Here is a 23262-nt window from a genome sequence, read left to right as displayed (position 1 = left end):
AGGGTGTGAAGGGCTCTTCGATATTCTTTTTCACTAAGGGCAGGGAAAGCTGCTTCAGAAAGAAAAATAAATCCCATGAGTCAATGCGACATTTGCAAATGCTTTTCTAGCAGGATCATCAAACTTAGTTGCTTTACTTAGTCTTTTTCTTTCCTTTGAAAATTACAGCAGTAAACCTGCACACAGTAAACACAAGCAGAGAGTGGAATAGTGAGAAGTAGATGTCTTCTTTTCCTCCCCACATGTAGGCCCGCTCTACAGGTCATCGGTTAGTGGTCATTGCATACACACACACCACACATAAAGCTTCGCATGTATATAAAATATCAGAGCATAATGATTGTGTTAGTTTGCTGGGCTGACATAACAAAGTATGTAGGCTGAGTGGCTGAAACAACAGAAACTTAATCTCTCACAGTTCTGGAGGCTCAAAGTCTGAAATAAAGGAGTTGAAGACTTGGTCTCTTTTGAGATCTTGCTCCTTAGCTTGCAGATGGCCGTCTTCTCCGTGTCCTCACATGGTTTTTCTGTGTCCTAATCTTATCTTCCAAGGATACCAGTCATATTGGATTAGGGCCCACTCCAATGACCTTGTTTAACCTTAATTATGTTATTAAGGATCCTATATCCAAATGTTCTGAGATACTGGGGGTTAGGACTTAAACTTGTAAATTTGGAGAGTGTATGGGTGGGGAAGATAACTCAGTTCAGCCCAGAACACTGACTTACTCTTTTAACTACATTGTATTGTGTAGCTAGCCCATAATTCATGTATCTGGTCCCTGTGTATCTGGAGAATAAGACTGTTTCCATGCTTGTAGTGAATAACTTCACACCTAAATCTCTGTGCCCCTGTGTAAGTATACATGCAGGGTGAACTTGTAGAGAAATGGCAAACTTTGGCCTCTAAAGATATTGACTTGTGTCCTTCCGGAGTGCATCATAATTTCTTGTGGAACAGGAGAGTGTGCGGCACCTACAAATTAAAGCCCTAATACTTTGTGATGTAATGCTGGTGTGAGAAATTCAGAGTGTGGCACAGGACTTGTGCACATGCCCTGTGGAATGGGATGGCCAGCCCTTTGAGGAATGTTGCCATTATGACTTTACTGTACACTTTCCAGTCAGCATCCATGTATTGAGGCATTGATGGACCCTGTTTTGCTCATTTCTCTGTTGTTATTTTTATTGTTGTTTTTAATTTTTTTTAATTGATTTTAGAAAGGAAGGGAGAGGGAGAGAGAGATAGAAACATCCATGATGAGATCGACTACCTCTTGCGAATCCACACTGGGGCTCAAGCCTGCAACCTGGGCATGTGCCCAGACTGGGAATAGAACTGTGACCTCCCGGTTCCTAGGTCCACGCTCAACCACTGAGCCATGCTGGCTGGGCATGTTGTTATTTTTAAATAGACCTTAATTTTTAGAGCAGTTTTAGTTCACAGAAAATTTGAGGAAGGTACAGAGATTCCCCATACATCCCCTGCCCCACAGGTGCACAGTCCTCCCTCATTATCCACACTCCTTGCCAGAGTGGTACGTTTGTTATAATTGATGAACTTATAGTGACATATTATTATCCAAAGTTCATAGGGCTTACTCTTGGTGTTCTATATTTGTTTACTAGAGGCCTGGCGTATGAAATTTGTGCATGGGTACAGTCCCTAGGCCTGGCCTGCGATCAGGGCCATCTTCCCCAGCTACCCACAACCAGCCCTGCCCCCCGCCGCCATCCACCCCCAGTTCCCCATTCACCATCAGGTGATCAGAGCCTGCCAGCCCAGGGGAGGAACCGAGAGGTTGGCTGTTCTGCCCGCTCGCCGGCCCCAGCCCCGCCACGGGTTGCCCTCTGTGTGTGGGGCGACTGGTGGGGCCGGGGCCTTGGCCTGGCGCCACCTGCGTCCCCCGCCACCCAGCCCCGGTTCCCTGTTCACCATTGGGCGATTAGAGAGGTGGTCAGTGCACATAATAGTAACTGGTCTAGCGGTCGTTCTGCCATTAGGGTCAATTTGCATATTAACCTTTTATTATATAGGATTTACTGTGACTTGTTCAGTGAAAAGTTTTGGCCCTCTGTTGCTGGGGTAACAAGACACTGGCACTTCTCTTCAAGCTGTGACAGCCTGGACGTTAGGCTGGCCAGGAATTATTCCAGTTTTGAAAGTGAGGATTAGGGGAGTGAAAAAGCCATAAGTGGCAGGGGCTAGGTGTGAACCCCTTTTATTCTAAATTTTGCTTTTCCAGAAAGAAGTGGTAAATCAGCAGGGCCATGAGATTTTTTTTAGAGGCTAATATAACATTTCTTTTATGGATGCTGGTTTGAGTTTCTACTTGTGTATATTAGTGTTTTTTTAACTAAAGATAATGCACTTGTTCCCTTGGTTGTTGGCATAGTTTGCTTTGATAAATAACTACTAGAAAAAGGCTATTGGATTTTAAAATATATATATATATATATATATATATATATATATATATATGTATATCTGTCTATCTGTCAATCATACCATAGAATTATATAGAGAGTGAAGGTGAAAATAAGGAAGTTTGAAAAGTCAGATCTATAATATGCCACCTGACTTTAGTAATAGAATAAGATTAAAACAGTATGACTTTCTTTTCACATTTTCCATAATCACATCTCTCTGTCACTGTGTCTCTGTCTTTAAATGACCAGTTAGGCTCACATATTATGTACATGTCTGTTCATTTTTGTCTTCTGTGGAGATATTAAGGTTAAATGTTGATTCTGCTGTGACAAAGTTCTATCATGGAACAGGAGAGTGTTTAAAAATGTATGTTTTCCAAAATAGAATATTTTATGAATCGCATTTGAACTTGACATACAGTAAGACTGGTTATCTAAGACCACAGAACTAAAGAGGTAGCAACCAATGAAGGAGATAGTTGAGAAAGAATTTGGAAGGCTGTGAGTGGAAAGAAGTTGGTAAAATCAGGGATAGAAGGACATGATGGAGTGAATTGTAAAGGAAGGTGATCTGTAAGAATACCACACAGGCAGTGGTGTTGGGTCCCACTTGTGTGGCCTGTTAGCTCAGCCCAAGTAGAATAATCTTACAAAGCAGTGACCTAACATTATGAAGCAAGAAGAGTCTTTTGAGGAAGATGGCTTGGGAAACTGAAGGTGGAGAGAGTACATTAGCAACATTTTAAAATAATGATATAGTGCAGAATGTCCAAGGGCTCAAACAATGGCAGTTTCATTAAGTAGATGAAATAACTTGGGAAACGACATTTCCAAGATCTGTCTTAACATCCTGTGATTACAGCCGGTCTTATACCTGCTTACCTATGATCTCTTCTCATTGCAAGTGATGTTTATAGTGTGGCATTATAATTGATGCTTGTTTTGCAGCTGTGCAAGGTCTTGAACTTCATTCCAAATCATTATCAAGAGACTGAATTGTTAGGTTGTAGGTTTTATATAGACTGTACTGTACTGTATATAGGTTTAGTTGTTATTTGCAATTTATAATCTCTCTTGTAGAAATCCCTCCCTGACACCAGGTGTGTCTGATTAGGTCCAAGAGACCACAGCATAAGCATAAATATTGTTACCACTTTATAAATGAGGAGTCTTAAAAGGGGTTAGTAACTTGCTCATGGTTCAGAATTAGTAGTGGGTGGCAGACCCAAGCCCTAACTCAGGCAGGGTGGCTCTGAGCTTGAGCTTTTAACACTACTACGCTCTATTGCCCTATGCTTTTAAAAAAAAAAAGAATACCTTTATTGATTTCAGAGAGGAAGGGAGAGGAAGAGAGAGATGGAAACATCAATGATGAGAGAGAATCATTGATTGGCTGCTTTTTGCACGCCCCCTACAGGGAATCAAGTGCACAACTTGGACATGTACCCTTGGTGAGAATCAAACCCTAGACCAGGGGTGGGCAACCTTTTTGTGAGTGTGTGCCAAAACCAGCAAAATCTCTATGACTCAAAATTCTTCTGCGTGACAACCCTAATTTTTTTTGAGAACATGTTACGCCTACTTGATATCTCTTAAGGTGTATGTATGTGAAGAACCTTGAAGAAATAATAAAATTCATTTGAGCGACAAAAACACAGTATATGTGATGAAAAATACATTTATTTTTTAATGTAGACATGTTATGTAAAATTATTTATTTATCTAAGATGCACCTACACTGAATTTATCTGAAAAATAAAAAAGTCGATATTAAGAAAAAAATTTTAAATGGAAGATTATAAGAGAGGGTTTTGCGTGCCAGCAAGAGTTACTGGTGTGCCATGTTTGGCACGCGTGCCAGGGGTTGCCCACCCCTGCCCTAGACCCTTCAGTCCACAGACTGACGCTCTATCCACTGAGCCAAACCAGCTAGGGCTATTGCTCTGTGCTTTACTAAAGATCTAGTTTCCTTTTAGAGCAGTGGAAATACACTGTATGATATTATAATGATGGATATGTATCATTTTACATCTGTCCAAACCCATTGACTATACAGTGAACCCTAAAGTGAACCATGGTCTTTAGGTGATAGTGATATATCAATGTAGGTTCATCTGTGTTAACAACAACAGCAAAGTACCGTTCTTATAAGTAATATTAATAAACGGGGGAGGCTATGCATGTATGGGAGTAAGAGTCAATATGAGAAATCTCCATACTGCCTTCTCAATTTTATTGTTAACCTAAAGCTATTCTAAAAAATAGTCTTTGAAAAAAAAAAAATTAGCACCAGACCCAAACCTGGAAACTTAATCTATATTTTATTTAGTATCCCCAAATGTATAGCTGCCAATAAAGCCCAATCAGAGATTAAAAAAAATAAAAGAGCTGGTCTCCCCAAATAAAAGGTGTGTGTGCTATTAATGGTACAGAGGAGCTCTCTGCTCCTCTGAGCCCATGCCCTGCACATTAGCCCGAGAACTTACATTAGAGACGTGAAGCTGCGGAAAACACAGTGTGGGTAAGAGGCATCTATTCCCTGTGAGCTTCAAGTTGGACACTCCCATTATTTCCTGCCGAGGAGGATGGGTGGGAGCATACATAGCCTTTACATCCCAGCATGTGCCTGGGTGTTCATACAATTCATTCTTTTGCTCATGGATTTTGACAGTCCTTTTCTTGGGCCCGATTCCCTGTTTTTCATGTTCTCCTCACCTCACTTTGGCCTTTTTCTAGTTCTTGGCCTCTTTTGCTTTTAGCCGACCCCAGAAATCTTTATTTTGCCTAAGAGTAATGATTCTAGTGCTTCAGGTGACTTGTGCTTTTTCTGTTTAATTATTGGGCATCTCCCAAGCCTTAATGCTTATCACTAAAGACAACCTTAAACCCATTCTGCTGAAAGCTTTGTTCACATACTAAACTGTTCCAGCATGCTCTATGGGCAGGATGGCTCAGAAAAATGGTAGCTGAAAGGTTGACCCACAGAGAGCTGGGGTTAGCAGGTTTATAAAGCAGTGGCTTTAAGAGGATGTTCTGTGTTTCTTTTTCAGTTGGCCTGCTGCTGTGGGACTGCTGGCTGCTCCCTCTGCTGTGGCTGTTGCCCCAAGATCCGACAGTCCCGGAGTACCCGCTTCATGTATGCCCTCTACTTCATTCTTGTCGCCGTCCTCTGCTGCATCATGATGTCACAAACCGTGGCTAATGAGATGAAAGAGCACGTAAGTCTGCCCTGTTTCAACTCTTCTCATTTCTGATGATTGATGAGGGTGTGTGGGAAATATCCACTTTAGCTGATGGGCCCACCCACCCGGGCCCACCCACCCGGGCCCACCCACCCCAGTGTGGTTTTGGGTACACTCAGTCTCTCCAAACCTTCAGGGAAGCCACTTTAATGCTTTCCTGATCTTTAGTTGTAGTGTGGAGGCAGACTGCTGCTATTCATGGAGAGGATTGCATATTTTGTCTTAGCCTTGTTTATAGCGTTTCTGATTAGATGTACAGTTTTTTCTTGTTCAAAGGATGGCTGCCAGTATCTCAGGAAGTAGCTGATATAAAACATTTAATTTGGCCTGTAGGGGAAGTATGATAAAGCCTGTGATCATTCCACAGGTAATGAGGCAGCTAAAGGGCGATTTTTACTTTTCTGGATATGTTACTTGTAGCGTGGGTGTCTCCAGAGGTGAGGATGCAGTTCCAGTCATCTCTCGAGCAATGTATGTAGAGGTAGGCCTGGCATGTGATGCTGATAGAGACACATATAGGACCTTTTTTTTCTGGAATTTCCCCATAGTAGGCTATTAATCAGCCAGATGATGGGGGCGGGGATGTGTTGTGGTTTTTGAGGGAGTCCAATAAATAACACAATCTTGCCCAGCCAGTGTGGCTCAGTGGTTGAACATTGACCTATGAACCAAGAGGTCACGGTTTGGATTCCTGGTCAGAGCACAAGCCCAGGTTGTGGGCTTGATCCTCAGTAGGGGACATGCAGGCGGCAGCCGATCAATGCTTCTCTCCTCATTGATATTTCTATCTCTCTCTCCCTCTCCTTTCCTCTCTGAAATCAATAAAAATATATATTTAAAAAAAAAACACAAAAAAACCCACACATACACAACACCATCTTTCCCCTCCCAGGTTCTGAACAAATCGACAAAAAGACTACGGTGTCAGCAGGTACATGCCAAACATCACCTTTCTCCCTCACAGACCTGATGTGAGACAGTGTGGCTTGTATCTGCAAGGAAGTGGGCATCCTACCACTGATCCGCAAAATGAGTCAGACTTACTCGCTCGAGGAGTCCACCGGGCCAGGGCAGGCTTCGTCTGCAGGGACACCATTTGCTGGGAAGAGGAACAGTTAATGCTCCTTGGGGCAGCTCCCTTCTGAGGGAAAGGGAGAGGAAAGTGAGCTTTGCAAGGCCCCTTTGCCCTTACAGCTAAGTGCTCTGTGCTCTCGGAACGCCTCCCCTAATGGAGATGGCATCCCCAGGAGCACTCCGAGGAAGTGTTCCTTCCCCAGCCTTATGCTGAAACTACAGACTATTTTAAATACACTCAAGTGCATCAAAACACCATTTTTTAAAAACTCACTTGATATATTCTTATCCATTCGTTAAAGTAGGCCTTTTGAAGCTTTCTGTTAGGTAATGGTTTTATAATTGTGGTTGTATGATCTGGAATATACCAGAACTACCATCCAAACTTGTGAGATTAAGACTCTCCTCTGATTGCTTCACACAGTGGATCTCTCTCTACTCAGTAAGGCACTGCAGTGGGCGCCATGGGGCATTCGAACTTGTGAGAAACGAAGCTGATAATTCAGAAGACAAGGCATAATCTTCTGTGGCATAAAACAAGGTGGAAATGAATAAGGATGATAGGAGAGGAGGCACGGAGTGCTGTGGAGGTTGGGGGCACTGAGACCAAGAACTAAGGCTGCCTTATTAGTTTGCACAGTTTTCACTTCATCTTGATGGTGTTTGTCTTGGATTGTCTTCCTCGTACCATGGTTTAATCTTCTATGTTTGTGACAAGAAGCTTAAGAGGAGGAATCCCGACAGGGTAGATTTTATTTTTATACTAATCTGAGCGTATGTTTATCGATTTTAGAGAGAGATGTGAGAGAAACATTGATTGATTGCCTCCTGTATGTACGCCGACTGAGAATCGAACCTGAAACCTTTTGGTGTACAGGACAGTGCTTCAACCAACTGAGCCTCCCGGCCAGGGCTTCCAGGGTAGATTTTAATTCTTATTCTGAAGGTCCACTTAACCTTCCACATACTACCTTTGTTTTTTAGATAACTTAATGTTCTACTTAAATTCAACAAGGATTGCCTTGAGGACTCACTGTGGTATTTTGATAGAAACTCTCAGTGTGGACCAGATGTCTATGGGTACGATCTCTGCTCTTTGCTCTTAAGAAGTTTTCAGCCCTGGCTGCTGTGGCTCAGTTGGTGAGCATTGTCCTATGCACTGAAATGTCACCGGCTCAATTGCTGGTCAGGGCACATGCCCAGGTTGTGGGCTCGATCCCTGGTCAGGGTGCGTTTTAGGAGGTAACTGATCTATGTTTCCCTCTCTCCCCCCATCTTTCTCTCTCTCTAAAAGTCAATAAAAACATATTTAAAAAAAAAAAAAATAGCCCTAGCCAGTTTGGCTCAGTGGATAGAGCGTCGGCCTGCGGACTCAGGGGTCCCAGGTTCGATTCCGGTCAAGGGCATGTACCTTGGCTGCGGGGCACATACCCAGTGGGGAGTGTGCGGGAGGTAGCTGATCGATGTTTCTCTCTCATCAATGTTTCTAACTCTCTATCCCTCTCCCTTCCTCTCTGTAAAGAATCAATAAAATATATTTAAAAAAATAAAATAGTATTTAATCTCTGTAGAATTAAACTTTTTTTTTATTGTTTTGTTAAATTTTTATTGTTCAGATTACATTTGTTCCTCTTCCCCCCCCCCCCCCATAACTCCCCTCCTTCCTGTTCCCGCCCCACCCTCCGCCCTCACTCCCCACCCACTGTCCTCATCCATAGGTGCACGATTTTTGTCCAGTCTCTTCCCGAATCTCCCATTCCCCTTTCCCCCCAAAGAATAGTCAGTCCATTCCCTTTCTATGTCCCTGATTCATTATAGTCACCAGTTCATTCTGTACATCAGATTATTTATTCACTTGATTCTTAGATTCACTTGTTGATAGATGCATGTTTGTTGTTCACAATTTGTATCTTTACCTTTTTCTTCTTCCTCTTCTTAAAGGATACCTTTCAGTATTTCGTATAATACTGGTTTAGTGGTGATGAACTCCTTTAGCTTTTCCTTGTCTGTGAAGCTCTTTATCTGACCTTCAATTCTGAATGATAGCTTTGCTGGATAAAGTAGTCTTGGTTGTAGGTTCTTGGTATTCATCACTTTGAATATTTCTTGCCATTCCCTTCTGGCCTGCAAAGTTTCTGTTGAGAAATCAGCTGACAGTTGTATGGGTATTCCCTTGTAGGTAATTGAGTCTCTTTCTCTTGCTGCTTTTAAGATTCTCTCTTTGTCTTTTGCTCTTGGCATTTTAATTATGATATGTCTTGGTGTGGTCCTCTTTGGATTCCTTTTGTTTGGGGTTCTCTGCGCTTCTTGGACCTGTAAGTCCATTTCTTTCACCAGGTGGGGGAAGTTCTCTGCCATTATTTCTTCAAATAGGTTTTCAATATCTTGCTGTCTCTCATCTTCTGGCACTCCTATTATTCTGATGTTGGTACGCTTGTAGCTGTCCCAGAGGCTCCTTACACTATCTTCACACTTTCGGATTCTTTTTTCATTTTGCTTTTCCAGTTGGGTGTTTTTTGCTTCTTCGGTTTGATTCTTGTGCTCCTCTGGTCTGCTATTGGGTATAATATTCTTTATTTCAGTCCGTGTATGCTTACTTTCTAATTTCTTTATCGTAGCATCGAGGGTCTCATTAGTTTTCGTGAGGCTCTGCTCAAGTTTATAGCAAGCCCTCAAAATTGCGATTTTTAGCTCCATATCCTCCATTTCTGTCATGTTTTTTTGTCTCCGCATCTTTTATGCTTTCTTGGTGCACCCCCTTGTGGTCTTTGTGCGCAGTCTTGTTCTAGCCAAGCCTTAATTGTTGTAGTTAACACTAGAGGGATTTGACCACCAGGCCGACTGGCTGTAGGAATCAGCTGTGTGGAAAACTTCAGTCCTCTGGGGAGGCGCTAGTCCAGCCTTTGCCTGAGGCGATCGGCAAATGGCTCTGCGCAGGGCTTGGGCGGGGCGGGCTCAACATGGCGGGGGGAGGGAGCAGCTATGGCTGCTCTCAGTCCGTCTCCAGGGGCTCTGCCTCTCTGTCCCCGCAACCGCTGCAAACCTCGGAGGGACCATAGCCAGACAGTCCCGCTTCTCCCGTTTGAGTCAGGGTCCCTAGAGACTCGCCCGGATCTGTAGCCCAGAGTCTGAGACTCACTCCTGATTGAAAACGACAACCGCGCCCTCAGCCACCAGCCCGCTTTGCACGCGCACCGCCGCACCACCGTACCTTTAAATTTTCCACACTGCGCCTCCTCTAAGCCTCGTAATGCTGTTGTTTTTCCTTCTAGTTGAAGAGTCTCTCCTCAGCCAGCCTTCCTGTGGTTCTGGGTCATGTCCGTTCCGTCTTTTAGTTGTATTTTTGAAGTGGTTGTTCGAGGCAGCAAACTCCGGTGTTTACCTATGCCGCCATCTTGGTTTCTCTCCTAAACTTTGGATCCAAGAAACAAAATCTGAAACCATATAAAATATATGATATCTCTTAGTGGCAAACTCATCAGAAACGTTGTTACTGGAGGTAGCGATCACTTTGGAGCCTGTATGTATACAGGCCACATGTATGCATATATGTATGTATTATTTATTTATTTTTATTACTTTCAGAGAGGAAGGGAGGAGGAGAGAGAGATAGAAACATCAGTGATGAGAGAGAATCATTGATTGGCTGCCTCTTGCACGCTCCACACTGGGAATCGAGACCACAGCCTGGGCATGTGCCCTGTGACTGGGAATCGAACCGTGACCTCCTTGTTCATAAGTAGATGCTCAACCACTGAGCCATGCCAGCTGGGCTACAGGTACATATTTTAGGATGTGATTTTTATAATAATAATTTTAACATTTGAATTACCATCCTTCTAACCTGCCCTGTGAAATAGTCTGGAAAAACTCCGGCCAGTATCTATGATTTCTGATGTTTGTAGAACATTTAAGAAACAGAAGATATTGAGTCGTGTTGCTAGGGAAGGCTTCATGGAGGAAGTGGCTTGTGTGATAATGAGTGTCTTAATTGCTAGTATTTATTGGGTGATACCATGTGCCAGGTTTTATTCTGAACTTTCACCTGTGTCATCTCATTTGTCACTGTTCTACTCACCAGAGGAGGAAACTGAGGCATTGAGTCATGTAAGTACCTAACTCAAGGTCTCCACTTCTGGTTGGTGGAGTTGGGATTTGAACCCAGGCAGAATGTGTTCTTAGTGACTAAACTGTACAGGTAGAGAGAAGAGAAAACAACAAGAACAGACATGTGTAGAAGGACAAAGAGTAGACATGAGTAGGTAAAATGACCAAGTCTTTCAGGAATTTCAGTGCTCAGGTGTGTCATTTGACCATGGTCTGATGTTAAATGGGTAGCCATTGTAGATTCATTATAGAGGAGGAGGCTGTCATCAGAGAAACAGACAGAAATACTTAGGACAGTGGACCCAGCAGTGGTGTGTGTGTGTGCGACTGTGTATGTGGTGTGATTTGGGGTCAGAGCAGAGGGAGGAAGGGAGGAGAGGGAGAAGGGGTTCTTATAAATGGGAGCTTCATAGAGGCTCTTATAAATGTTTCTTTGCCTGTCCCTGAATGTACTTATTTAAAAATGGTTTGGCTAAGCTTCCTGCATAGGGAATGAGGTCCCTGTGGGCGAAACCAATCCTTTTCCATCATTAAGGCCTCACAGGAGGCCGGCCAGCTGATCACAAAGTCAGCTTGTTTCATGGCCTATAGAATAGAGTCTGATCTCATCCTCAGGCGGTGCTTGAGGGTGGGTGTTGAAAGATCCCCTTATGGGGAAGCACACTGGGCCTCTGCTGAAGTCCTCGCCCCCTCATTGTTGGCCTGTGGGAATGTTTGAGTTGTGATGGGAGGAGGAAAAAGCATGTATGCTGGTAACAGGCCGGAAGGGAGTGTGCAGTTGCCTCCTACCCAGCATTCATGTGCCATGGACAGGTCTCTGTCCAAAGCCAGGTGGGCCTTTGTTATATGAGTTAAGAACACGAGGGCAGCAGCCTTTTCACTTATTTTCAGTTTTTGCCTTGGTGTCAGAATGTGCTCTGTTTTAAGTTTGAACAAGAGGGAGCTACAAGGAGCTGCTGGGCCAAACTTCGCCCTGCTTCTTCCCACTAGGGGCGCTCCTCTTTCCCGTGGGAGCTTTGGCTCAGAGGAAGCGCTGCTGTGCTGGTTGAATAGGGTGTGATTTTGTCTCCTGGAGCATTTCCCCATTTGATTGCAAGTCATTCATGTCTGTTACCATGTCATTCAAGTGGTAGAGTCTTGCCATATTTGATGCCTGGGGATTAAAAATCCATTTTAGAACGTAGAATGCCAAAAATAAATAAATAAATAAATGAGTGAGGGATTTAGGCCTTCCGACTTGCACCACTAAATCAAGACGTAACTTCTCCATTTGAGTTTGGGGCGCCCTGGGAAGCTACGGGCACTTTGGGAGAGCGGAGAAAGGACTCCTTGTTTTCTGTGGAAGAGGGGCCCCTAAAACCAAGGGGGGGGACAGGTGACCCATGTGGCCCTCAGACCTTCTTCCCTGCGAGGTCAGTACGCCTGGCCCAGGTGGGAGGAGCCTTGCATGTTCCTAACCTGAAGCATCTTAGATCCATTTTCCTCATCCACGTTCCACTTGGTGCCTGGGCTGCTCTGATTCATTGAGATGGGTAATAGGTGGTGCCCGAGATGGCTCAATTTCCACATTTTAATTTTTTCAGAACCAAAATACATCTTCCACAATGCGGAAGACTGTTTCTCTCCCCCCACCCCCCCATTGTATGTTTATTTTAAATTTAAAATTTGAAGAATTATTCCTTGTAATGGGAAAAGAGGTCACTAAGATGTTTGTTTGTTTGTTTGTTTGTTTGCTTGTTTATTTATTTTTAAAATGTATTTTTATTGATTTCAGAGAGGAATGGAGAGGGAGAGAGAGATAGAAACATCAATGAGGAGAGAGAATCATTGATCGCTGCCTCCTGCACACCCCATACTGGGGATCAAGTTGGCAATCCCGACATGTGTCCTGACTAGGAATCAAACCGTGACCTCCTGGTTAATGGGTCGATACTCAACCACTGAGCCACATTGACTCGGCTAAGATATTTATTTTGATAGCCATCTTTTTCTTGTTCCCTCAATGGTTTTAGAAGGCATTATGCTTTCTTTCTAATCTTACGTGATCTCTTTAGGAAACGTGTTTTACTTGACACATTATTTTCCACTCTGTCTGGTCTGGGTCAGTTTTCCTCTGAGTGAGTTGTAATGTGGGAACAGCACTCCTGTGTTATTATTCTCTCTTTGGATGAAAGAGCTTATTGGTTCTTCGCAGCCCAGGGTGATAATGTTGCAGGGTAGAGTGGGCTTCAAAGGAACATTGGACAAGACCTAACAGGATGCAGATAAGAGGGGGACCCAGGACTGCAGTTTCCTCTGAGTCTTCAAAGTAGTTCCTGAATTCCATTCTCTCCCTGGACTTGATGAAAGTAAGCATGCCTGCCCTTTAGAGTCCCAGCCCCGAGCCCCACCCATTAGCCAGAGCCACACCTGCAATTTCAGTTAAACGTGGAACTCTCTTAGCCTAGGAGTTGTGAATTGGCCTATAGCAGTGATGGTGAACCTATGACACACGTGTCAGAGGTGACACGCGAACTCATTTTTTGGGTTGATTTTTCTTTGTTAAATGGCATTTAAATATATAAAACAAATATCAAAAATATAAGTCTTTGTTTTACTATGGTTGCAAATATCAAAAAATTTCTATATGTGACACGGCACCAGAGTTAAGTTAGGGTTTTTCAAAATGCTGACACGCCAAACTCAAAAGGTTCCCCATCACTGACTTTTGTTAGGGCAATAAAAATAAATAAATAAATTGGGCTGCCTTTAGAAGGGCTAACCTGCTATATAGTTCAACAAAGACTCCAGTCCCAGATGCTTGCTTATAGCCTATCTCACATCTTCCCCTACTCCCCTTACTTCCCCCTAACCCTAGTCTCCCCCCACTCCCCCACCTCCAGCCAACACCCCAAAGGCATTTGAATTTGCAACTCCTGAAATAACTTAAATCCTTTGAGTTCACACGTGTTTGAAAGGGCTGAAAGTGTCAAAATGGGCAGGGCTCTATCTCACCCATCCTGGTGGGCAGTATAGAAGTAGCTCAGTGTGCTGGAGTGGTCTGTGCCAAACTACATGCATAGCCCCAGGCCAAGACCTCAGAAACCCTTCTCAGTCATAACTAGTCTACCCCTTTGCATGTTGGGATCTGGCATATTTATCCAAGTAACTGTTTAACCCTACCAGACCTGAGGCCCTGAACCTATACCTGGGCTCCTGAACATTAAAGAGAAAAAACCAACATGATATAGAAAAATGTTAGTTACATGCAAACAAGTGTTAGAATAAGATGGAACTTGGAGACATTGTAGAAAATAGGTATAGGCAAAGTACCGAAAATTAGGTACAGCGGTATAGCGGCAGATTCGGAAATTACCAAAAAATCGGTACAGCAGTCTGGTAGGGTTAAAAATTGTCCTGATCACTGTGGTGCACTGGGCTCTATGGACCACTCAACGTCGGGACTAATGTAGGGTGGAGGTGGGACCCCAACTTGAATCTAAATGAGACCCCTCCTTCCCCAAGTTAAATCCATCACCTAGCCCTCTCCCTGTTACTGGAAAAGGGACCTGGCCCTGAGGGATCTGCCTAGGGCTGGCCGGTGGTGTGTGGGTTCTTCACGTGTGTAGGAAAAATTTCACAACATGAGTCCAGGTGAATGTTAGAGGACATTTATTAAAGCTGAGGACAGTGTAGCAAGGATAATCCGAGAGGGACTAGGTGGGGAAATGAGCCTAGGGCTGAGCTGCTTTGGCTCACTAAGATGTCAGAGAAAAGGGGGTCTTGGGGACAAGTATAGGGGGTTCGTGGGTCAGTACTCAACCATTGAGCCACCCCGGCCAGGCTGGGGCCTTAGTTTTGGGGAGTTTTAAAGGCAGGGTATTTAGGTGGGGTCTTAGGGAAGGATCTCTAATATATTTATCAGCTTTATACTGATGTACCAAAATGAGATTTATTCCCTTAACTTCAAGTAAATGGGCTTCAAGGATTTTTCTCTATTTATTCAGAAAATCCGGTCTGTATTTTCATACCCTGGGGATGACATATAAAATTTCTTTTTTGGTATGCATTTCTCAGTCATTGTCACTGCCACGTGTCTCATTGTCTTTACCAGAAGGAGGAAGGAGGAGATGCAATGATGAGAAATTAATGTATAATAGCAGTAGTAATATCAGATTATGTGAAAGTAAATGAAAGTGAGTCAGGAGGTTATTTGTAGACATTCTAGTCCCAAGGCCACACTCACATCTTGTTATTCATCACCCAGAACGAAGTGATCATCTCCGTGCCTGAGCCTTAAAAACTGCCCCCACCCCTCTCATTCTCTTGTTTTCTCGGGGTAGCTCTTTAGTTTCTGGCTGTGGTTAGTCTATATATGTATATATCTGCATTAGAGTAAGTATTGTTTGTGGGAAAGCCCTCTCTGTGCTAGTCACAGAGGATTAAAGAAATACATAAAACTGAGTTACTAAGGATCTAGTTAGATAAAAAATGGAAAAAAAGGAGGCAACTCACATTTATGCTGAGTGTCTGCCCTGTGAAAAGATAGAAAATGTCATGCAGTGTTAAGCAGAGAAAACAATGATCTCTCTTAGAGTATAATTTGAATAGAGCGTTAGCTTTTTAAAGTGGGAGAATCTAGTCATAATCTGAACCAACCCCCTCATTTGACACGGGGAGCGGGCTTGTCTAAGGCTCTGACATGCGGTAGAGGTAGCGTTAGAACCCAGGACTGCTGCTTTTTCTGCCTATGTGACTAGGTTTGGTTGCTGTGCAAATATTCATAGAAGTAACAGGAAAAGCCTTAAAGCTATCCTTCCTCCCGATTCCTAATCTTTCTTCTGGAGTTTGTGGTGAGGGAGAAGTATTTCTTCTGGAAACAGTACCACCTGGCACTTTTGGCAGCTTTCTTATCTTCCACCCCCTCCCCCACCACACCCCACCTCCTTCCTGTTGTGAAAGCTAAAAGCTGGGCTCAAGGAACAACTGACTCAGTCTGGTAGAAAATGGGGGCAACCACAAATCTGGAATTTATTTATTCGCTGGCTTTGCATGTAAAATACACGCTGCCTTCGAGTTGTGTTTGGTGTAATCACCTTTTTAAAGTAAACAAGCATCAGCAGTGAAAAATATTCCACTTTGATCCAGAACACCATGTAGTTTGTCCCAGCAGAGAATGGCAGGTGCTCAGGCTGAAGCGGGAGAGTGGGCTCTTGTTTTGGCTGTGGTGTTTACTGGTTGAGCGTTCAGAGGACAGTGTACCTGAGACCTAGCACCAGGTGTTGCTATGGGATGTTGAACTCTAGAGCAGACTCTCTGTTCTTAGCTGGTGTTTTATGTTTTTATGTCAGAGCAAGCGTCATTAGCAAACATGTATAACATATTGCTGACCCAGTTCTTTGGTTCTGGAGCATTGTGTTAAAATTCAGCCAAGACAGAATGCCTTTCAGAAGTTCTCTTTCTGAACAGCATCTGAGTTCGTTGTTCTCCTCGCCTGTGCCAAGTGTATCAGTGAGGTTAAAGGTGGGTTTGGGCCGTCCGATGTCAAGGTCCCTGTAGAACACGGAGGGAAGGTTCCCATCGTGGCCGAATCAGTTTCCCTGTGGGAAGGTTCCACCTCTTCAGTCCTCCTGGGTTTCCAAGCAAGTCTATCTGTGGTTTAAATTCCATCCAGACATAACGCCACATGGGAGAAAAGAGAGTTCCGGCAACACTCCCATCCTTGGCTTCTCTCATTGCTGGGGTTTCACCCTCCGCACTAGTGAATTCTGGGTAATGATGGTGGGAAATGGTTTTGTGCTACAGGCAGGGATTTGAACTAATGGATAGCCCGCTGTGAGGTTTTTGTGTGTGTGTGTGTTTGGGTTTTTTGAGTCTGAATCAAAGACAAAGAGATTTGATCCTTGTCCAGCAATAATGAGCTTGCCAGGAGCCCCAAAACAAGAAACAATAGTTATTGTCCTTGGTCTGCAGGATCCATTACCCAAAGCGTTTGGGGGTCTAGGGTGGGGGTGAGGGGCATCAGACATTAACAGGATCTCTGTTTCAGGATGTGTCTGGCTGTGGGACGGGAAGAAAGATAAGATGTGAGAACTGAAGTTTTCCTAACCCTTTTTTTCTGTCATCATCAAAAGCATCTATTAAGCAACTGTCCTCAGATGGGGCCTTGGAGTGGTCTGCAGATAAATAGGACAGATAGGTGCTTACAGTTAGAAATGAACAGTTTTGTCATTACAAACATGGCCCAGAGGGAATGGACAAATGCCACAACACACAACAAACTAAGTGACAGTAGCCTCAGAAAGCTTGGGAGCAGGAAACATAAATATTGTGACTAGTTGAGTCTTGATACTTTACACAAAGTTCAAAAGTAGGTGATAGTGTTAGTTGGGTAAACTGTAATCCGAGTTCATGTTTTAAAAAACCTTTTAAGTCATGTAAGTCATCCCTCCTCCCTCCCTCCCTCCCCCCCCTCCCCCCCTCCCCCCCCTTCCTTCCTTCCCCGGGAGGTGTTCGGATGAAAAACAATAACACATTATAAAAATTACTCACATTTAACTTCTAGTCAAACATGTTAAATTAGCTCTGCTGTGAAGGGAAGCAGTGTTTGCCACCCCCAAGATGTGGCTTTTGGGATATTGATTTTAAGCTGGTTGAGTATTGGGAAACAAAAGACTCAGAAAAAACCTTTCCCCCTACTGCCTAGAAGGAGTGTAGATGGAGGATCTGTTCCAGGAGGGCCATTCATACAGAGATGTCAGCAAACATTTGCTCACCAAGCATTTGCTTTTCCTTGGCCATGGACCTGCCTTTCCTACCCAGCTGTCTTCTTAGCTTAGAAATGTCACATAAATCTCAGCTACCCAGCAGTACTTCGTTTTTTTCTATTATTATTATTATTAATTTTATTTTTTTACCCAGCAGTACTTTGGGTCTCTATTCTTATGGCCCCCGAATATACATTCATATAATAGACTTTGCACACTTTCTCCTATTAATCTGCCTCTGTTGATTTGATTATTAGTCCAGCCAGAACGACTTAAAACATGAAAGGAAAAATGCCTTTTGCCCCCAGAGCTGGCTGTCATGATTTCTATTTAAAGATTAATAAAGAATACAGCCGTGTCCAGGAGCCTGGAGATCTTCCTGTAAAACAGGTTTCAGGCAGTATATTGCGTGACATAAGGAAAGGATGTGGCCCTTTAAGCTCAAGATGGATTGATCTGTTTTTCTGCTCTGAAAGTAACAGAACTGACTGACAGTCCCGAGATGGGTTGCAGAACTCTGGTTTGTTTGGAAACAGGAAGACCTCTTGACCCCAGTAACAAGGACCCCAAACAGAATGACAATGTGATGCCAGGGGAGAAATAATTTACATGAGGAAAACCATGGAACCCTATAACTGACCAATCAACACAGCCCATGACCCTGAACTCCTTACTCATAACTTTTACCTGTAACAGTCCCCGTTTGCAAATTATCAAGGAGCTTGGATTTTTGAGCACCAGCTGCCCGTTCTTTTTTCAACAGTATCTTTGAAATATATGCTCTCTTTCCTTTTACTGCAACCTGGCGTCAGTTTATGTGGCTGTCTAGGGAATGGGTCGAGAACAGGGATATGGGTCTGAGTAGCACATAGTCTTTGTTCTTAGAACGGCACCTCAGGTAGGGAAAATGCGAACAGTGTGGTAAGTACAGGGTGGGGCAGAAGTAGGTTTATAGTTGTTTGGACAGAAAATTATACAGTAATTAACAGTAATACAAGAACAAACTGTGTTTCATGTACTCAGAACTGTAAAACTACTTTTGCCCCACCCTGTATATACAGAAAGAGCTCCACAAAGTTAGACTGGGTGTGTACACAGTTGTGTTTGAAAACTGAAAATATGAGAACTGCTTTAGAGACTATATATAGGAAACAGTGGTGTCAGCTCAACTATCACTCCGTTGACCTTTGGGTCATATCAGAACTCAGGAATGCTTACTCCCCTTCCTTGTCTGGAGTCTGGGGGCTGAGGTGAGGTGGGAGGTTTTTAAAAGGGAATGAAGTGTGTTACATCCCTCTAAAGCAGGGCTGAGCTTAATCCCAAGGGGGTTCATTATTTTGGGGTGTGGTTTTTAAATTTCGGTGAGGCTGTTTCTACAGTCTTAAAATAAGTCTACAATTATCTCTTGACATGCCGGCTTTCATCAGTGTGGATTTTATTTTTGGTTCCACAGGCTGTTTGCATAACAGATGTGAGGACTTTTTTCTGTTAGAGCTGTTGAGGGCTCTGACCCACAGAAAAAGCATTGGCACTTGCAGGCTTGTCTTCCCCCATTCCCTCCACGCCCCTTCCAAAAAACTGTTTATATAGGCAGAGGAATTAAAAACTTACTTTGCTGCTTTCCAAATGACATGTGGAGCCCGGCCAGCATGGCTCAGTGGTTGAGCATCGGTCGACCTATGAGCCAGGAGGTCACTGTTTGATTCCCTGGTCAGGGCACGTGCCTGGGTTGCGGGCTTGATCCCCAGTATGGGGTATGCAACTGATGGATGATTCTCACTCATTATTGATGTTTCTCTCTCTCTCTCTCTCTCTCTCTCCCCCTCTCCCCCTCTCCCCTCCCCTCTCCTCCCCTCCCCTCCCCTCCCCTCCCCTCAATAAAGATATATTTTTTAAAAATGTGGGAGACGTATGGTTGGATTCTTAAGCACAATTTCCAGTTGGGGACAGCATTGAGTCTGAGGTGTGGAGAAGGCAGGGCAGGGTGTTGGGACACTCAGAAGGCACCCAAATGAGCTGCTGTGCTCTCTGCTGGTCCTTTGGCTTTTGATCTGTAGAGTAAGTTATCACCAGTTGTCATTTGCCTTTGAGATGCTAATTTATATTTCAGCAGTTCTGCACAACTTCTTAGCTAGTCTTCCTGGTGGTCCCTGGGTGGGTGAACTTGTCCTGTGAAGATCTAGCTACAAAACATTTTTGGCTTTGAGGGCCATGTGGTCTCTAGCAACTGCTTAACTCTGCCATTGTAGCGCATAAGCAGCCAAAACAATGTGCCAACAAATGAGCATGGCTGTGTTCCAATAAAACTTTATTTACATAAGCAGGAGCTGTCATTTGCTGAGTCCTGTGTTAGATCTTCAGTGGCTCTGTGCATGTCATATGCAGTTAAATTTTCCCCTTCTCACCACAGGGGGAACTTCAATGGCCTAAGCTTTGTGCTGAGGATACCATAATATTTGCTTAAGTTGCAGTTAACTGGGCTGCGTGAACCACACACTGGGTGGATTAGGCAAGAATAATGTAGCAATAAATTTAGCATGATGTGTTTAACAGTATGTATGTCTTATTCTCTGTGGCCTTTTGAGAGCATTCTCAGGTATAGATAATTAGTATTCTACTTATGTAGCCAAACCAAGCCTTTTGGAGATCAGGAAGAAGTAGGAATGGAGAAAATAAGTGTATTTTAGTTTCCTTGTTGCTGGGTACCCCCAATTCTAAGTCTAATAAATGGTAAAATGGGAAAGATGCTGGGCCAGAAACTTAAATGCCTCACATGTTCTGGTCCTCAGTACTAGAATCGGGGGCCCTCAAAATCATGAGATTAAAGGTAATGGTCAAATCTAATCTTTTGGGGGTTATTAGATTCTCATGCCCCACCTATGGTGAAAAATAATGAATAGTGAAAATTAACCATGAAAATGCTTGAAGTATCCATGAAGTAGAGCACCCATGGTTTTGTGGGTATAGCATTTCACTAAAAGTTAGCTCCCTGTTAGCATGGATTTTCTTAACTTGTTTTATTCACTGCTTGTATCCCCACAACCTAGGATAATACCTGTAATACAGCAGATGTGAATGGTCAAACTCTTGCTATCCTATATGTTCAAATGTATTATGTGTAATGTATAGTACGTAATAATTTCACTGGGTTTAAAAAAATATTTACAGAAGACAGTCATGGCACGTCGTTGAATTTGCACATACGACACCACTGTATGCCAGGCTTAGACATTCACGACAAGAGCTGATTTGGGGCTCACTGTCTTTTGTTTGATTAAGCGGTCCAAATAAATAGAAAGCTTTGTCTGTTGAGACATTCAGTCCTCCTGTTATAGAAACCTCAGCATCTCTGTTTAAGTGGCATCCTTCAGCAGGCCTTGTTTCTTTCAGGGCAGCACAATGTCCTTCATTAAACCATGTTCTGTGGGTGGGGGTGGGAGTGGGGAATAATCATATCTTCCTGCTAACACAAAGCCCATACCTGGATAGGTCACATCAAATCAGCAGACAGGATCTACCATTCCATGACCCCCAACCCCCAGTGCTATTGCCTCTTTGAACAGTTCATAAGTTTTCATTGAAATTGACTCTCAGTTCTCCTTCAAGATCAGTAAGTGGTGTGGTTCTTCTTTGTGCATTCCGCCTTTGATGTTACCTAATTCTTAGAACAGAGGCTGACATTAGCAGATCCCTGGTCCCCTTCTGTGGGAGAGCCCTTCCCACCACCATAATGAGTCAGCCCTCGGTGAATTGTTTTGTTCAGAATGAAAGCTTGTTATTTCAAGTTTGATTAGAATTGTTTCCTGACTGTCTAATCATATTGTGGCCATTTGATCCCCATGGTGGAGGGGCCTGCTTCCAAGATTAGGAGGAGCAACTGTGGGGGCATTAAGTTCCTGATTTCAGAGGTGTCAGGGTCAAATAAAACCAGCGTGAGGAATTTTTGTTCCTCCTATAGTTTTAATAATGACACAATGTAGACTTTTCTCTTCAAAATGTCTAGAAACCCAAACAAAAGAGAAGCAAGGATGGCTTGTTACTGTTTTTTAAATAGTCTTCACATCCCACAAAGGGCCTCAAAGATAATATTATTGAGAAATGAGCCTTGGTTGCCTAGAAGCTGTCTGCGGGAGGATGGAAGCTGATGTTAGCATTCCCATTTCACAGCTTCTGTCCATTGGTGGGTAACAGACTGACATCACTGTCATGGACCCACAGAGAAAAATGTATTGTGTTAGAAAGTTTGAGGACAAGTAGAATATCAGAAAGCGGGGAGGCAGACAGACTGGGAGAGGCTCTTGGTTCTGAAATTCATTTTCAAATAAGGAATATTAAACAGAACATGCAGATCTAGTTCTTCTAGTTTTTATGACCAGAAACTTAAATGTCTGACATGTTCTGGTCCTCAGTACTAGAATCGGGGGCCCTCAGAATCATGAGGTTAAAGGTAGTGGTCAAGTCTAATCTTTTGGGGGTTTGAGCTGCCCAAACCTTTCTTTGCATCTTAGTTTCATTCAGTGCCCTAGAAATTTGATCTGGAATGTAAGAATTGTTGACTTTGTTAATATGCCATATTCTCATCTCTCCCAAATTATACTTTGATATTATGGGAACATGATTTTCATCCCTCTTCTCCATTTCCATATTTATTTGCCTGAGATAAAAGTTGGTTATGGGGCCTAACTCTAATTTCTCCTATGTGCACAAATTATGTGGATTTTCTCCTATTCCCATCCTTTTGAATTTAATTCTTTAAAAATAATAATACATTTTAAAAATATATTTTATTGATTTTTTACTGAGAGGAAGAGAGAGGGATAGAGAGTTAGAAATATCAATGAGAGAGAAACATCGATCAGCTGCTTCTTGCACACCTCCTACTAGGGATGTGCCCGAAACCAAGGAATCGAACCTGGGACCTTTCAGTCCACAGGTCGACGCTCTATCCACTGAGCCAAACTGGTTAGGGCAATAATAATACATTTTTATTGATTTCTGAGGGAAGGGAGAGGGAGAGATAGAAACATCAATGATGAGAAAGAATCATTGACCAGTTGCCTCATGCACGTTCTCCATTGGGGATGGAGCCCGAAACCCAGGCATGTGCCCTGACTTGAACCATGACCTCCTGGTTCATAGGTCAACCCTCAACCACTGATCTACACTGGCCGGGCTGAATTTAATTCTTGTGTTGATGTTTTTAACATCTCTTCCATGATTTGGGTGGTGACTAGGTCTTCAAAAGACAAGTATGTGAATACTGTATCTTTCAATATGAATCCTTTGGGAAGTGAAGAGAGCATCTGTGGAGTTCTGAGATGCTCATTCCCCGCCATGTGTAAATCTGAATGCATCAACCAGTCAGTCAGTGGTTCATGTCAGGTGCCTGACTCCCTCCTCCAAGTTCTTTTTACAAAAAAGATAATACTTCAGAATTAAGAAAGTTTACTTAATGGGTTTTATGGATTAGGAACTATGGCAAGGACTTTCCAAAGATTAACTGATTTAATTCTCAGGGCAACTTCATGAGGTGGGTGGCAGTATTCTTTCTTTAAAATATTTTATTTTTCCATTACAGTTAGCATTCGATATTATTTTATACTAGAGGCCCGATGGACGAAATTCGCGCAAGGGGCTTGGCCCTCGCAGCCGCGGCTTCATCT

The 23262-nt window shown here is 43.3% G+C and overlaps 1 protein-coding gene across 1 annotated transcript in view; it reads left to right on the top strand.

The window, feature by feature from the left end:
* Positions 1-23262, top strand: part of SERINC5 (serine incorporator 5) — a 91521-nt gene that overhangs the window by 38423 nt on the left and 29836 nt on the right. The window contains exon 2 of the mRNA XM_070411710.1: positions 5481-5648. Coding sequence (XP_070267811.1) covers positions 5481-5648 — 168 coding nt within the window. The remainder of the gene's footprint in view (positions 1-5480; positions 5649-23262) is intronic.

Source organism: Myotis yumanensis, unplaced genomic scaffold (genome assembly GCF_028538775.1).
Source record: "Myotis yumanensis isolate MYYU_CA2020_CCGP unplaced genomic scaffold, mMyoYum1.0.hap1 SCAF_4, whole genome shotgun sequence".
In the NCBI taxonomy this organism is placed as follows: Eukaryota; Metazoa; Chordata; class Mammalia; order Chiroptera; family Vespertilionidae; genus Myotis; species Myotis yumanensis.
This window is presented reverse-complemented; position numbering and strand designations above follow the sequence as displayed.